General features: G+C 36.2%; 1 protein-coding gene across 3 annotated transcripts in view; it reads right to left on the reverse strand.

The window, feature by feature from the left end:
* RDX (radixin) overlaps positions 1-18521 on the reverse strand; it is a 45327-nt gene that overhangs the window by 20767 nt on the left and 6039 nt on the right. For 2 of the 3 annotated variants that reach the window (XM_062487582.1, XM_062487584.1), the window contains exons 2-5: positions 16208-16280; positions 7594-7677; positions 2707-2802; positions 250-524 (exon numbers count right to left, since the gene is read on the reverse strand). In XM_062487582.1, coding sequence (XP_062343566.1) covers positions 250-524; positions 2707-2802; positions 7594-7677; positions 16208-16219 — 467 coding nt within the window. In that variant the 5' untranslated portion in view covers positions 16220-16280. Of the gene's footprint in view, positions 1-249; positions 525-2706; positions 2803-7593; positions 7678-11188; positions 11228-16207; positions 16281-18521 lie in introns of those variants that run through there. The other variant, XM_062487583.1, reaches the window with a different exon arrangement.

Raw genomic sequence — 18521 nt, forward strand, 5'->3', positions numbered from 1 at the left:
GAAATGTGTTCAACTAAATCTGTGCGGGTGGTTGTGGACAGGACAGGAAATACATCTCAAGAAACCTGCAGCTGTGATGCTTCTTTGTTATTTAATGTTTAAATTAAGGATCTCTGAATTTACTAGCAAAAAGAGGAACTCTAATAAAGCCACCATTAAATGCATGTTATCACTTAGTATTTTATTTATAAAAAATGTATTACAGTTAGGTTTATGTGCAGTATTTGGTGCAAAACCCATCTCACTCACCGCTGGGGGAGAAGCCTGTCATTGGCTAGGTATCCCAGTTTATGGATCTCCTTACTGTAATCTCCATACTTGGACTGGACAGCATAAGAAGCCAGAAGAACTGCAGTTTCTGGTGGGCAATATATTTCATCATTTAAGATCGACTCTTTGACTTGCAGGAAGAAAAGTCTCTGAGTTATTTCCTGAATTAATTCTTCAGATACATCCTCTGGAAAAAACTTGGCCCTGAACTTAAATTGCAAAGGATTTTCTTTCCGTACATCTTGCTGTGTTACCTGAGGGAGAAGAATAAAGAGAAAAACAAAAAGAGCAATAAATGGTAAATTAAATGTGATTTAACAGTACTTAACTCTCCAGCTCTTCTACACTGAAACCCGGAGCTTCCCAACAAGCCCACTTGGAACTCCTTGAAAGGTTCACGTGGTGCAAACAAGTACATCAATTTGAATAAATCAGACAATTTTGAAATACTACATAAAGGCGGGTTAAGGGATTTTCTTTGTTGTTGTTTTGTAGGCTTGTGTGAATTTTTATTTATCACAATAAAGACCTGGAAACTAAGAAGCTGCAACAGACATTAAAAAGATCAAAACTATATCCAAGGATGATTTGCAGGAAAAAAAATTAAGGTCTAACAGTGGTTCTTCAGCAAGAACTACAGCACATTTCTTTAATGTGAGTATGAAGTTGGATTTCTTTAAAAGCCTTTCAACTATTGGAATAAATGTATGTGCTTTTTTTCCTGTGCAAAAGCATTAATTCCTTTAATCCCGTTTTTTTTTCTAGAATGGATAAGCTTTAAAACCGATTTCTGAAAAGAAATCATACAGTTTTAAGACTTCCTCTACTTCAGATTTCAACACTCGTTTTTATGTAGAATTTTACTTCATTTGTGCTCAGTTTGCAGCACGAATTATGGCCAAAGTAAAAACATTCAAACTAGAAACTAAGCTAATTTTAACTTAAAATAGTAATTGCTAAAATGTACATTCATAGTAAAACAATTCTCATGCATCCCAGTTAAAGCACTTTATTACACAATGTGTAATAAATCAAAATAAATCTTGAACTCGGAGGTATGTTTTATGTGCACTGTTAATCCCACTAAAACCTCCTTGTTATGCATGAAATTATTTATCTGTTTGCTCAACTTGAAGGAAGTCTCAAAAACTGAATACAATAAATACAACCTTTTAAACTCATAATACAGCATCAGTACATATATATATATATTTTTTCAACATTTGAGTTGTCAGTTTTAAAATTTTTGCTTGTTCTTCATTATTGTCATGCATTATCTACAGATGCAGCATTTCATCTCAGTGAAAAATTAGCTGTGCACACCATAATAACATCTTATTTGCTCATCTATTCTTTATGATATTTTATCTGCATATACTGAAAATATGTAAATAGTAATTTAAAAGTGAGACACAAGTTTGACGCATTTCTGAATAAAATGTTACAAGTTTTTTTAAAGGAAAAAATAACTGTCTTAGTCAAAGTTTTAAAAATTAGCATACCCTCAGCTGCTTCTGAACTGTACCAGAAACTTAACTTGCTAAAGGTTTTCACAGAGCAATGTCTTCTGTATTTTTCATAACTGATGCAATAAATCCCATAGTCTCCAACCACTTGAGACAAGCCATTACAGTCAAACAAAGTACCTGTAGCACTACAATATTTATTGTGTATAAAACAAGATGTATGAAATTCTAGGAGACAGATTTGGTGGTTAGCAGGTTTAACTGACTGGATTTACCACAGAGGAGAAGCAAAGATTACATAAGTGCAGACAATGGGACTTGCTCCTAAAACTCTCCCAATTTGCCTGGTAATACTGAAGGTAAGTAAGGTATTCTTGATTAGTATCTCCATTCTAAACAGTGACAAATAATCTGACAGACAATATTAAAATAAGAAGTGGCCATTCAAATTCATAAATGCAATTTAAAGTAAAATGACCCAGTAACTGGGTTATACAAGGTACTCAACGCTGTTTGGAAAAAAAAAAAATTACCCTACAATCTACCTATTAGACACCTAAAGTTTAGAAGCCAATTATTTTGCCTTGTTTAAAGATTAATAGCTGTATGCATACAAATTCCTGAAGCTCAAATACTTCCCATACACATGCCCAAACTGTAAAACAATAATTTTATTATGTTTTGCTACACAAAAATGGGACAATCATATGAATTAAAGTTTTCCTAATGCATGCATGCATGCATGCATTCCACAGTACTGGAAACTATCTCCTCAAATTAAATATTGATGCAGCTTTGCATATTCTTTATAATTAATCTAACTTAACATTCTTTTGTCATTTAAAGAACATGAAAAACAATTTTTCAACTAACTTTGAAGCCAGCTATACCTCACTTAAGGTATTAAATCAGCAAAGCTTATAAAACATATTCAAACTGTACACTTGGCTAAATACGAGGGAATTGTTACCTTTTTATTTAGCTTCAGCCAAGTTGAGTAGCCTTTGCTGTCCACATACTGCAGCCCAAAAAACCAAACTTCACGAAGACCAACAGTTTTCACCACCTAAAGATAAATGAGCCACAATCATCAGTAATCACTACAGTACTTTTTTTTTTTTTTAACTGGTACTGTGTAGCTTAATCAAGCTATGTAAACGATTTCAAACTGAAATGTAATCAAGTCTTACAAGAACAAAAAATGATAAAATAGTAGCAAAACATCAGGTTCAGGGAACCCCAGAGTTCTAAATAAACTCAAACGCTCCAAGCTACCAACTGGAGCATGCAGCTCGCTGTGTACATCAGCACCTGAGGAACAGAAAGTAGTAACAGGACCCTGAGGTTATAAAGCACATCTGGGAAATGACCTGCAGCCCTATGGAGAAGTGAGTACACTTCAACTGAAGACAGACGGTGAAATGATAATAAAGAGTAACATTTGTGGATAATTATGATGTAACGAGGATGAACTGCCTCCTTCAAATAGTTCTGCCATCTTCCAAGAGTTAATGATAAAAGGGGTAAGAATGATCTACCTAATTAAACATACATGACTTTCTTGTAAGATTTCAGATCAGATCTACCACCAAAAGCTACTAGAGAAGCAAAACTGCCTTTGAATAGAGGGAAGGTTGTTCTATGGATAGACTGCTTAAAAAGACAGACAAAAAATACAAGCTGTTTTCATAATAGAATTTAGTTTAACCACTGGGAAAGTCCCCCAGGACTTCAAAAAAACGGATGAAACTGATGTGGCAAAAATCTGCTGTAAAAAACCTTCCATAAAGATCTGTGAATAACAGTAATACCTTAAAGATCTGTAAATAAACTCAATAAAAGATCATAATGAATAAAAGCAAAATACTGTACACAAAAGACAACAATTTAAATTATGTGAACAAAGTTCTAGTAAAGCAAAAAGGCAAGAAAGCTATTACATTACTATACACATGTATGGTACTCACAAATCTCTAATTTTACATAAGACTGGTCAAATCATAAAAAAGGATGCTGCAGCACTGGAATTGTTTCAGGAACGTTGAAAAGAATGATCAGTGACTTGGAACATTTTCTGCAGAGCTAAGACAAGAACTAGGGCTACTGACAGAAATAAGGAAAGATATGATACAGGTCTATAAAACTTGCACAGCATGTAGAAGGAAATAGGCAATGATTGGTCATTATTTCTTATAATGTAAGAATTAAGAGAATCAGCAGAAATCATGACATAGCAGGCTCAAAGCAAACAAAAAGAAGGACTTTTACTACAGAGTATAATGAAACTGTGGAACTATTTTACAAGTCTTTTGCACTGCAAAAGCATATATGGATTTAATAAGCAATTAATCAGAAAGGTCCAGCAAAGATTATTAAATTACTGTAAACTCTGGCTCCAAACATCACGTATGGTAGTACTTACATATGTCCTCAGGTTGGACCATGGTGCCAAGCTGCTTTACTGAAGGCTGTTTTATGGAAGCATTCAGATGCATGTGAAGTAAATAGAATTTTACACATAGATCCTCCTCCATTTTAAAGAAGTACTATCAGGTTGCAAAATTAAGATTTTGAAAATTAGAAAACGTCATAAGATAATTATGCAAACTTACTTCTGCTGCCTTGCATATTTGCATAGTCACGTAACAACCACTCAAGTGTGCACCTTTTTTCCACCTTTATCATTTCACCTTCAAACTCCAAAGCACAAAATGGACAATGTTTGTTGATCCAACCTGATTGATGCCTTGAGTGAGCACAGTTATTTCTGCTAGAATTCCCACATAATTTCCTTTAGATCATAAGAAATGCTAAGAACAGGTGTATGTTACCAGTACGGCCCCAAGCAGCACTAAATTTGGTGCCCCAATTCAAGAATTCCAGACTTGCTGTTTGTTTTGGCACAGATCTTTTATACAATGCTGATCAAACCAATCATGGCTTTATCAGATGACAGAGAATGCTCTTTACTTAGCAGCTGTCCAAGCTGAGCCCTTGTACCTTATCAGCTCTCTGAGTTGCAAAGAACTGCAGATATTCAACAGCTCCGCCAATAAGGCATAAGGAGACAAGTGCCTATGCTCACGTTGAAACACTCTGCTCTCAACCCACACTTAGCAATGCAGAGCTACACAAGTTTGCAAAATCAACACTAAAACCTGCAGAATCCACAAATAAGGAAAAAGGCATTGCCTACACTGCCTCTCAGCTCAAAGGAAAGAGAAATAACCTTGCTGAAAATATGTACAAAGATAATACATGCACTCATGCACTGCAGTAACATGATACGAAAACTAAGTAGAGAATGAAAAACTTAGGAGTTTGATTCTGGCTCAAAACTTCCATTAAGTAGCTTCAGGCAAGTGTTCATCACATCTGGAAAACACATTTATCCACCACCACATCCTACAACTTGGCTATTAATAGGCAACAAAACCTTCTTGTAGAAAAGCAACCAGTATGCTTGGGCAAATCATAATATACACATAAGACAACCTAACAAAGATTTCATACAGTCACCTTCCACAAGATTGTAAGGAAGGCTTCGGAGACATCTGGAAAGTACAGTGGGGTACAACATGAAATAAAACCCTCACATTCCTTCTGAATGGCAGCTAGAGTGAACCAAAAGCTACTAATGCACAGTGCCAACAAAACAACTAACCCACAATTATCACCAGCATGTGGAAATATATCCTTCACAGGGTTCTTCTTCTCCCAGGAAAGCTATAGATGCTTAACTGGTTCACTACAGGACAGATCCCCTCTTGTCTATTCTGACGACTGACAGGATAGACAGGGGGACCAATGGTAAGTATGTTAGAACACCTTCTGAAATGCAAGTAATTAAAAAAAAAGTGCTTGTGCAATAAATAAGAAGTTTACTGAGTTTAACAATGGAAAAGAAAAAGCCACAGATTTCAAATGCTGAATTGTCTGCTAGCAGATGAAGACGATGTGAACACACATATGGAATGGGTAACAAATAAACAGCTCCAGAAAACACCAATTAAAAGCTTAAAAGAACACTGGCTGGTAAAAGGTTGAAAGGTTGTTCACCAAAAATGTAGAGGAGCACCAGGTAACAGCTGAATTCGTGGAGAGGTTATTTTCTGCAAATAATACCCAACCTGCTTGTCAGGTTCACGACTTCTGCATAAAACTTGAAGGCCAATCCTTTCAGTAACATTGCTACTCAATTCTCTTTCTAAAGAGAAATGGGATAACTTTTTGTCTGAAAATTTCATGCTGATTTTCACAAAACAGTTCAGCTCTTGATGCTACACTGTGGAACTGTATGAATTTAAGATCAGGCTAAAAATAGTTGTGTTTCTTAAACACAACTATTTTGGTTGATTTTTCTTGACCTAATTTTTTTTTCAATTTAAAACTCCAGAGGTGAGAGTTGGTGAGGTGTCAAACACCACAAAGAGAACTCAGGAACAAACAAGAGAGCATGACAACAAATTCAGAACTGTATCTTTGTTCCCTGTTTGTGTATGCCCCAATTTGGATGAGCCTGATTACCTGGGCACAAGACATTACACAGCAGAATGACACCCCACCCAACAGTGCATGGCAGAAGATAGCAAAGGCTGGCGAAATACAAGTAATAGCTTGAGCCTTCTATGCCACAGAATACCATACTTCTATTTGATGATGATGATGGTTAGACAAAAAGCAAGACAGTCTCTTTTTTCAAGAAGTCTTTTTGAGAGTCATGAAGCTTATTCCTTCATAGGGGCTAAAGATACACTGCTACTGATGTTAGAGAATAGAGCAGGCAGCAAGTGCTAAGAGGCAGTCACTTCAAATAAAAACTGCAAAGGCAATTTCATTTATCCAAAAGTTCAGTATTAAAACAATAAACATTCTCTTCTTTTCAATTTATATAAGACATTTCACTGACTCTAAAAGATCAACTAAAAGTTTAAAGAACTTTTTCAATGTGTTACTTTCTCTTAGTACTCATCACATACTGCAAGCATCGTTAATGGAATGGACAGAAACAACTAATAGCCTCAACTGCTGATCTACTTTTTTGAAGAGCAATTTCAGATACTTGCACATTTCCTAAATAAAGGCATACATCTTGGGTCCATGTAACAAAACATATTTATTGGTATCTTGCTGGAAAATGACACAACATATTGACAAGATTCTATTCTTAAGGTTTCCTGTAACACCCCACAATACAAGTCAAAAACTTATTTCAAGATTCTTACGACTAACATCACATGAGTGCAAGAACAATCCTGTTTAAGAAATGGTTCACTTGGTCCAACTGACTGATGTATAACACACACCATCAAATGAGAGTGTGCAGTTCTGATACATCTGCAATCCATAAGCACATTAAGGTCATAATTTTCAACTATTCTTTTTTCCTTTCCTTTTTCTAAAATACAAATTTCAAACTGATTCATAGGAAAACAGTACTTAATTCTAATACTGGGGAAGTGAAAAACCATCTTACAGAGTCCATAGTTGGAAAGCAATTGTTTTAGCTTTCATTAATGAACTTACATACATATTTCTAAAATATGCATTTCTAACAACCATATTGCAGTAGCAACTATAATATTATTAGACATAAAACCCACAGTTAATTTCAAAGTAGTTCCATACACAATTTATCTGAAGCCTCATTGGTAACATATTTAGAGAACTGTCTTTGAATTCAGTATGTTCCATGAGAACTAATGATGAAATTCACACTTAACTCAGAGCATATCTCAGATAACATAAGGACAAACAACCTGTACACAAGAACACTACCACTTTTTCAGACTACACCTTAACAACCACAATACTCTCACGTATTTCACTCATATATACATAGAGACAAGTGAGTTACCTGATCAAAGAGTTGCTTGCCTGTTGTATTGGGCTGGATGGCAAATTCCAACTCTGCATCCATTGTGGTTACTCTGACATTGATCTACAGAACATAAGGAAATATTTAAATCATATTGTAAGAGTGCAATGCTTCTGTATCCTGCGATTAGCCTGTTAAAAACAGTAAGTTCAACAATTTTAATCATCTTTTGCACACACAGAACACAGTAGGAAGAAAAACAGAAAATTTGAACCTCGAAAATTCTCATCTTTATTTAGCGTAAAAGCACAATCAGGATAGTATTTACCGGTAGGTTGGAAGGTTAAATTAAAGAACAAAGCTCAAAATTAATTTAATGGGAAAGCTGACATCACTACTGAACAGCTGAAGAACACTGGGACATTCAGCTACTGGGGACTATCTTTCAGAGGGCTTCCCAAATGCATCCAAAAGAAAAAGTTCTTGGTCACATATATACCTATTTTTAAGGTATTTATGCCTAGCAATATAAGAAGACAAGCAGCCCACTGCTTACCATTTCTAAAATCAAGCAGTTTGTTAGTGAAAGTATTTAGGACTGGAGCTTGTACATGTCAGGACAAACTAGACACAGGTTTTAATCAATGGAATGAAAACCTACAGAAGTTAGCTCTCCTTAGTGCCATCCTCCTTCAGCTCCCTTACTACAGGACTAAAAAATCACCACCATTCAATGAACCTCCTTCTCCTGAAAGGGAGGACCATTTTCCAGATGAGTCCTGACAATCACTGGGCTTATTTGTTATAAAACAAGAAGTAAATACTGCAGGAGACAATTGGAAGCCTTACTTGGAAGTACAACAGTTTTTTTCAATTTCTCTTCAGCTGGTACATATAGAAGTGAGATTTTCCATGAAACAGAACAAAGTAATAAATGCACAACACTGTCTTCTCAGAATTAGAATGGTCCTCCACTCCTACTGCCAGGATATCACATTTTATTCATCTTTAGTGCACAGGAATATAAAGTGTTAAAGGTCAAATATACTGTCTTATAAATGCAAAAAACCAAAACTCACACATATATATTCTAATTTCTCCCTACTGTAAGAAAACAGGAGTTAATTAGGACTTGTATTACAGGTTCTTACACTACTTGATATATCCACGTGCAAACCATTTCCATTAAATCTTTTCCTAATTCTGCCACCAGGTGGAATACTTTCAGAAGTGATTGTCTGGAAAAGAATACAAGATAAAACATGGAAGGGAGATCTAAGGTGGGAGAAAGAAAACTGCAGAGCAGTCTGCCCTCATGCAACAGATGAAGCTTGATCACTGCTCCCTTGAGCATCAAGGCAAACATGAGGGGGATATACCAGATGCATAGCAGGAGCCTAAGGATTTTAGGTTACAGACTTGCAAACAAGAATGATAGAAGGGGCTTAGCTGACTTTACTGTGTGTGCAAACACTGATAAAGAACAAGAGTTGAAGACTTTGGGGTAAAAGATAGTTTAGTTTAATTGAAGAAAAAATTAAAACAGAGGGCGTGTGTCAGAAAGAGGGGAAAAAGATGTTTTCTGCAGATTCTCTCAGTCTGTCCATTTCAAGAGAAGAAAGAAAAACCCTTACCGAATATAATTCCTCTAAAAAAACCAACTAATTTTAAATGATAGGTCTAACTCACTGCCAGCTGCACTAGTTTAAGCATGAGGGATTGCCCCTTAATTACAAAAATATAATTTTTAAAACAGTTTTTCTATTTACAAACTGAAGCCTTCTTTAGGGCAGTCACAAGTAAGCAAGTTACAAAGAAGAAGGCAAAAAAAAAGAATTTATTAAATGCCAATGTGCTCTGTTATATAACAGTACCATTGCCAAAACAAGAAGTGTCACAGAAGATCTACAAAGCACAGCAAGTTCAAAACAAATTGCAGCAGCAGGCAGCAGAAACTTTGTATATAAATATCTTTACAACAAATGTCATCTACAAATGCAAGAAATACTACCTGAGAGTTTATCCTTCACAAGAACAAGAATACCCAAACAGTAAAATAATAGCTGTAATACAATACAATACAGCTCTAAATTCTGTCTGCTTCTGGATGTTACTGCCTCAAAAAATCTGAGTGCTCTAAAAGTATAGAGCTTCTACACATGTAATAAATAGAGACAGATATTAAGAGTACCTGGCCATTTATAAACATTACAGTAACTGCTTAAGCCTGGAGCATTTCTGTTTATCTTTGAACTTCCAATTAACAGATCACTCAGCAGCTAATCAGTATTTACACATTCAGTTCCAATAAGAAAGTTGCAAACTAAATTATGGCAATGTTAAAACATTATCTTTTGTGATATGAATTATGTAACAAGAGACAAAGTTAACACTAGACATTAATTTTATTTCCAAATGACTGACTTAGATTTTTGGCATACAAATACCAGGCTTCTACAGATCCGTAACACTGTTTTACACCTTCATTTTTTTCTGGGCATAGAACATAAGAAAGTTAGTTTTGTCAAAACCTGAGGACCCCAAAGGCCTACTTATCCAACTCAAATCCTGATCACAGGTATCCTCTCAGCAAAAATCTGTTATCAGTTGCACTGCCTGTAAAATAAAGCTAGCACACTACTTTAACAAGAGTCATAGGCAAAGTTCCCACATCATAAATATGGCAGGGAATTGAGAAAACACAGGCATAGAAAGAAGGTCCAGGAACTTCAGCAATGGTCTACCACTCATGTAACCTCTGCTGGGTATCTGGCTACTTTGAAGCAATTCTCTTTACATGACATTGGTGATGGGGGAAATGATCTGAACCACAAATTACCAGGACAGGCAATAATCTGAACCACCTTCACCACACAAATACAGAAATACAGGAAAGAGCTCTTGCAATAGTGACAAGAGAAATGCATAAAGGTTTCCTGTAGCAAGTATTGGAACACATACCACAGAATCCATTCAGCACCTGCTCCTCAAAGTTGCCCTCACCAGGATCCCACATCTTTGTAACAGAATCCGACAGCTCCCTTCTTCAAACTGGTTCAGCCAATTACTATCTCAAGTTTGCACACTAAATAGAATCACAGAATAGTTTGGATTGGAAAGGACCATTAAAAGTCATCTAGTTCAAGTCTCCTGCAATGAGCACAGGCATCTTCCCCTACATCAGACTGCCCAAAGATCCATCCAACCTGACAAACATTTCCAAGGATGGGGCATCTACCATCTCTGTGGACAACTGCTAGTTTCACCTGCTGCATCATAAAAATTTTCTTCCTTATACATAGTTTGAATCTATATCCTTTTAGTTTGAAACCATTACCCTTGTCTTGTTGCAACAGGCCCTGATAAAATGTTTGTCCCCACTTTTCTTATAAGCCCCCTTTAAGTACTGAAAGGTCACAATAATGTCTCCTCACATCCTTCTCTCCCCCAGGCAGAACAACCTCAACTCTCTCAGTCTTTCCTCAATAAGGAGGGGAATGCTCCATTCTGAGAACCACTTCTGTGATCTTCCTCTAGACCTGTTTCAACAACACCATGTCCTCCCTATGCTGGGACCCTGGAGCTGGATGCAGCACTGCAGGTGGGGACAGGTCATGTCCAGCCTCTCACCCACCAGTATCACCAAGTCCTTGTCAGCAGGGCTGCTCTCCATCTGTTCATCCACCAGCCTGCACTGACACCAGGGCATGCCCCAAGCAAGGTGCAGCACCTTGTACTTGGTCTTGTTGAACCTCAAGAGGTTTGTATCGTCACACTTCTCGAGCTTGTCCAGGTCCTTGGCATCAGCAGCAGGCTGAGGTTATCTGTATTTCACCAGACTTGCTTCAGAATGATTAAACATGGCCAAAGGAAAGGGAAGAGCACACACTGAAGAACTATGCGTTGATTATTCTTTGCCAAGGGAGCAACTGATGCTTTGATAACAAATGTTCCTAATGGGTTATGAGGATATTTGCCACAGTTCACAAAATACTATTTATAGAAAAATATTCTACAGCAAATTATCTATTAAATAATTTATCCAAACAAATAAAGAGTACAGTCAATGAACATATCTGGAACAACAAACATCAATGCACACTTATCAAAAGCATGCACTTCCTAAGGGAATTATATTTTTATTGCATTCTTTCTCCTTTAAGGACTTGAAAAAGTATTTCTACATTTTCTTGTAGTACCTCACTTCAACCCTCCACAATTTATGGGACTATTACACATCACCACATTAACCTTCAAACCCCTCCTCAAACAGATACAGGCCATGAAACATGCACAAAACCTGGCCGTCAGCTCAATAAACTAAAAGTTACTAATACTGCACTTCAGTCATCCTTTGGAGATATTATTTATGGCACTTCAGCTTACATCAGAACTCCCAAACTGAGTGGGTACCAATACTGAGAAAAAAAAGCCATTTAAAATAACATGGAAATGGTTTCCAGAGGTTTTGCTTTGATTTAATAAATGCAATACAAATTAGTCATCTGCAAAAGCCACAAAAACCAGTCTGATTCATCTGCATATGGCAAAAGAAGTTTGTTTAAAGAGCTTCCTCACACTGGTTCAGCTATTTACTCAAGTACTCATATCTCAAGTTTGCATATTTAATTGTGTTAAGAGTAGCAGTGCATTCGTCCCACTGCTTTACAGACTGCACATATACACACAGCACTCTCTCCATACCAACATCTAAGTAGATATAGGAAGAGGTCCAAGAAAACTTCATTAAGGAGGTAAGGTAACAAGGTAAGAATTAAACAGCATTAGGAACAGAAGGTGACAGAATAATGCCAAACAGATTTTACTAATAGATGAATCAAAAGAAAGCAGTCCTCCAAGCTGACATCAGTTATCTATTTATACTACAGAAATACATAATAAATTCAAGCCATAATTCAAATATTGCATTACACAGACTCAAAGGTTTTCCTGTGTAATAACACCACTGCAGTAAAAAAAATCTTGTACATTATTTCAATTCAGCCATCTTACAGAAATTGTTTTATCTTGCAAATATTAGAATTTTAAACCACCATAATATTCCAGAATTTATTCACTCCTCTGAATACACAATATTATAAATGTTGAATAAACATAAAAAAAATTAAAAATTCTTTTTAGTCTTAGTGACTTTGACATCTCCGTTATTCCCCAGTGTAATAATGCTCACTTTCATTCATGCCTTGCAGTCTTGTACAAAAGTACTGCAAATTACCACTAAAACCAAATGATAATTTAACTCCTTCTACACCCTATAAATGTAATATTTCAGTCAATTAAATCTAATCTTCTTAGCATATGAAATGATTAACAGTTATGTAACCCAAGATGTCTAATTTTAGCTTCCATGTTTCTATCTTCGGTGCAGATCTGTGAGAAAGCCACACAGCTAAGAAACATTTTGTGTCTACTGTTGTAGGAAGAAAGCACTGAAAATAAAAATCAACAAATATTCAGCTCTTCAGCAAGCCGAGAGCAGCACTTGCAACAGCTCAAATTTTGATTACAGCAGCAAAAATGTAATTAAACAAAGAAGGCATCAGTTTTGTTCAGACGGATCACAACATGCTAAATGAAACTAAAATTCACACTGCTAGGTAGAACTGAGAATAATAAGTCTCTTAAAAACAAACTATTTCATTTTAGAGGTAGGAGTAGATGCTGGGTAACAGCTTGAAAAACTGGAAAGTGACTTTGTCACAAGCCCAGACAAAGTGAAGGAACAGACTTTCTACTACAGCAATCAAAAAACCAAAATGTTTCCATTATGTATATTTTTCAGTCACATATTACTTTAATATCTTAGGACAGTATACTAAAGTTGCTTTTACTCTTTCAAAACAAGCTATTTAACCTAGTAGCCTCTAAGAAAAAAAAACCAAAACACATGACCTTTTACTACCGTGCATAAGAATCATTCACAGTGGCACAAAATTTATTTCAGACTGAGACATCCAGGAAAAATGAAAGATGCTTACTATAAAATTCCAATTTGCCAAGACTTGCTACTGGTCTTCATTTACTTAATTTTGTCTGGAATACTACAAAACTTTTCAACATGAAACAAAAAAAAGTGAACCCAAAATATGTTTAATTGACTTTTCTGTGGTCGAATGGTTAAATGATTTCATTTAAATTGATCTATGGCTTATTTAGTTGTTATTTTCTCAATTTTAAAAATGATCCCAGGAACATGTAAAGAATTTATGGTTGTACTGCACAGGTTTACATATTTACAAGATTACCAGACGTTTCTGAAAACTACCAGTTTGATCATTCCAGCAGAGTCTGAAACAAGAAAACCTAAACAGGTCACAGAAATATAGAAGAGAGATAAAATAATACTCAAAAACCTCACCACTTATGTTAACTGGGTTTTATTAGCTCTTACCCGTGACTATTTCATTAGTTTTCAGGTTAAATGATTTCCAGCAATAAAGCTACAGAACACTGACTGTCTTACTGCAACAGCTGTCAAAAATAACCAACAAGGAGTTAAAGCACAAGTAGTTATTGGACTAGAAGTACATGTGGTTACATGTGGATTGTCCATAAAGACAATTCCCAAGAGCTCCCGTAAATATCCATAGCAAGAGACCTCCTATTGTCCAGTACTATCAAATGTAAGCAGAGCAGCAAGACTCTTCAAAGAATGTCTGTTCATTAAACGTAACCGTGGCTAGGCTCTTATAGTCTCCAAAGAAGAAAGAAGGAAAATAAAAGAGGAGAAGGGGGGAGGAAGAGAGCTCCAAAGCCATCTATCATTTAAGAAGCAGACAGAAAAAAGTCTGAGGTTTGATTTTTACAGGTAGTACTACTTAACCTTTGGCAAGTGCGCTACTTCTTCATTCACTGATTATCAACTATAATTACAGCAACCTGCAGTTTACAGGAAGACATTGAGATATGTAATCAATTTAATTTCATTTATAATGGCTCCTTTCACTTGGTTTCCTTCTAGGATTTCACATGCACCTACATCATCAAGAGACATAAAAACTCTTTATAAAAAGTACCTTATTAAAAAAAATTATCTTTGGCACAAAGCCAGCTTCTTTGCCAAGATCTGGTAGCTAATATCCATTACCAGGGTGGATTGTGACTCTTTCAACACCACTGCAATCTCAGTTCTAAGGATACTGCTTTCCTCATGAACAACCCTAAAATTCTTATTTCCTTCAATTTTCTCTGGTCCTTAAAATAGAGAGAACCTTGCCTGACTAAATTTCATGGTTACAATCCCAAAATTCAAAAAGAAGTTACCTCACTGAGGCTTTTCTAGTCACCACCTCTATGGCTCCATGGCTCTCCAGCTGCATGGATCTGAAGGCCTCAGAAACAGCATGAGCTCACAGTGACTTTTTGCCTCATGCTTAAAACACAATTTTCAAGTTGAGAAGCTCCATCAAAGGCTGTACTTAATTCTCAAAGCCAGCACTCAGGTCAGAAAATAGTATGCTGCTAATTCATTTTCCTGCCCTTTATAGCACAACTTTCTCTCACCAATAAGCAGGATACAGACAGCTACTTCCAGCTGGACAAAGTGCCAAGATACTGCCTGTAATCCACAGGCAGGAATAGAAGAAATTACAGAAACAAGGTATGACCAGTTGATCATGACCAACTGCAAAGCTCAGAACAGAACTTCAAGCCCTTAGTCCCATGCTCACATTATTCATCAAGCTGTACCAGTTCCAAATACTGGCACACAACAAATTATTTACAGGGGTAATTTCTCATTAAAAGCAAAAACCTTTTATCTACCTACATATAGGGATGTATGTGTGTATACACATTGACACATTTATTCTTAGCAATAGACCTGCCCTGCTCCTAATCTGCTACCAAAGTGAAACATCAGTAAACAAAGAATGCCCAAAGGCTCTTACATAAACCAACCGAGTTGAGCAGAAACAATCTGACAATTCAGCTCCCTTTCTGAATGCTTTGCTCACTGGATACAAGTGGAAGAGACAACCAAAAGTCACTTAACACGACAGATGATACCCTAAGCTAGGAATATAACATTAACAGAAAAAGAATCAACCCACTGAATAATTTTCTCCTCAAAGACTTCTAAAGTTATTATCAAAACAGAAGTTGGAGATTTTTTTTCCCCCCTGGCTAGAAAGTGGATGAACCCTTATCTTAGCTGAAGTGAGAGAACAGGAGACCACAAACACCACCTATTTCCTCCCTTCAAAACTTAATTTATGTGTGATACCCTCTACCACAGTAAAACTATCATCTAATTTAGCACAGACACTTTACACATGTACTGTCTTCCCCTGCCAAACTGAGTCAGGCTCAAATTATGCCTCCAATAACTACTGTAAGTCAGCTTGTCTGAAAGTCAACAATTCCTGAAAAGTCATTCCTCCTGCCAGCCAAATGGGCTCCAAGTACTGCTTCCATTTCCAATTGTCCTCCACGCAACTTGCAGTACCAAGCTTCCTTGAGCTTCTTTTCCACATGTTGTTGGTACTAAACTGTCTCAACTTCGATTGTACATTACCAAATCTTATAAAATCTAGAAAGGGCAGAGTCAAAAAGAACTAGAACAGTTATAATCCTTTATCTCTAAAATGTAAAAACCTCCTAGATTTTAGATGAATATAAACCTGCTACTTACTGGTTTCGGCATTTTTCTTGTTTTCTGTAGTCTCCTGTTCCACTTAAATCTTCCAAAAACTCTTTGCCCCCTTCTGCCAAAAACAAAATTAAAAGGGTTGTTTTTAAATTAATCAAAACTTAATCATAGCAAGTAGTACAAGTTCCTACACAAGTAAGCAAGTGCTCAACATATATAAAATATACTTCTCAGTGGGTGACAAACAGAAAGAGCAACTAATTTAGCCAGTGCCAGAACCTACAGGTCTCTAAGCGGTAACATCCCCCCTAGTTTCTGTAGAACATTTATGCAGTAATGTTACAATAAAGAGGCAACAGTTCCCAAGTGCTACAAATTTTTTTTTAAAGTTCTGTTATCCTACACACTCTACTATTAAAAACCTCTAACATTATTTATAAGAAACATGAAGACAAAAAAAAAAAAACACTTTAACAATTTTAAAGCATCAAATCTGTATTTCCTAGCTATAAAATCGTTTCTCTCAGCAAAGAACTGATAATCATTTTTCCCAAATGAAAAGAAATGCAAGTACACCAACACAGTAGAAAAAGGAAGACATCCTGCTGTGCTTAAAACAGAGCTTTTTTTTCTTTTCAAGCAGAAAGCTAAAAGTTATGTCTATGTGGTAATGAAAGTATTCACTATTGTATTCAGTTCCAAGAAAGTTTTTATGTCTTGAAAAATATGTTTGCAATGCTATTGGTAGATATCATCCTACCTCCTTTTCAATGCCTTCTCACTCAGAAAGAGCAAGCAGCTAGTCACCTTCCTGCACATATTCACAGTAATGACTTCCACAAATCAGACTGTTGCTGGTTTGCAAGGAGCAAAGACTACATTGCCTTCAAAAATAATATTAACTGGAATTGCACTTAGACTAAGAAAAATGAGTCTGACATGCTAGTCAGAATAATCTGAGATTTCAGTATTGTAATTCCACAGCTGCAACAGATGAATAAAATCTTCAGAAATGCTTAAAAGAAAAAACAGAATACTTGAGAGGAATCCAGTTATCAAAAAACAAGCTTTTGTATAACTGATCTTTTATAAAAGAAAAATAAAAAATAAAGTACTTTTATATAAAAATTACAAAACAAGTTAATTTTCCTTGCTTCTTGGCAATAAAAATACAGTAAATATTAGAAACGTTTGCTCAGCAATTTAAGGTGCACTAGTACTTTAGTTTTTATTTCTTCTAATCTGTAGAGATATGTTTGAAAAGAGGCACTAAAAACAAAGTAAGAAAATAATTTAAAAAGCATAAATGTTATTGGCTGGTAAAGAAAACAAATGTTAATACTAAAGACCACAGAAAGAGAAATCTAATGGCATAGTTCATATATGGAACGAAAGTGTGTTTAACAGAAAATCAACCTGAAAATATTAAAACACTATCTTCTTCAAGTTACATTCCTATATTATGATATAACTAATCCAGTCCAGCTCTAGAGGGCTCTAGATACTCATATACTCTATGCCTAGCACACAGACAATTACATTCCAGCTGATTTTTTAAATTACAGAAGATACTCTTGAGAACTGGACAGTATCAGTCATGTCCCGAATGCGGGCTCACTGCCTGATGTGCAGTGCCAATTTACACACTGAGCCACAGCATTTCCATTTCTTTATTCAGATCTGCACAGAGCAGGAAGCTGGGCGGAAACCCACCAAAGGCTGGCACCCTGATCATCCAAACTTTACACTTCTCATATTTTTCAGAAAAAAGAGAATTCACAGTTTATTGGCTACAGGCTACATGGCTCTCTTCTTGATCGACATGCTACCTCCTGAGGTTCAATGATTCTCTCACTTTCCCTGCCAATCACGCCACATGCTCAGCCATTCCCCTCTGGAGTCATTGGCTTAGGGAGTCAGTGGGCACAGAGTTGTGGTCACAGTCACCCCCTGCCAGAATTACCTCTTCTCCACTTGGAGCCGATTCAGCACAGTTACTGAGTTGGCTTTGTTTGTTTCTTCCTTAACTTGGATGTTCTGCCAAATGTCCTTGTGGCTCGTGAATTGTGCATTCCCTGTGCCCTCTATCAGTGGAACACCCTTCTTCCCGAACTTTGCTAACTTTCCCCTGGGTCTGAGATGGTTGAAGAGTGTCAAGCCCTAAACCTTAACAAGGTAATTCTACCGACAAGTCACTTATCTTTCTAACACCTGGACATCAGAGGTAAGAGTACTGTTCTAAGATACTGTTAAATATATTCTTTCACATTATGAGTATACTTTTCCTTTATTCTCTCCCCTACTTTTAACCACAAAAGCTTCCTGGGGAAGAAAAAAAAAAATTGGCTTTCAATAA

The sequence above is a fragment of the Cinclus cinclus genome, chromosome 2 (genome assembly GCF_963662255.1).
Source record: "Cinclus cinclus chromosome 2, bCinCin1.1, whole genome shotgun sequence".
Lineage (NCBI taxonomy): Eukaryota > Metazoa > Chordata > Aves > Passeriformes > Cinclidae > Cinclus > Cinclus cinclus.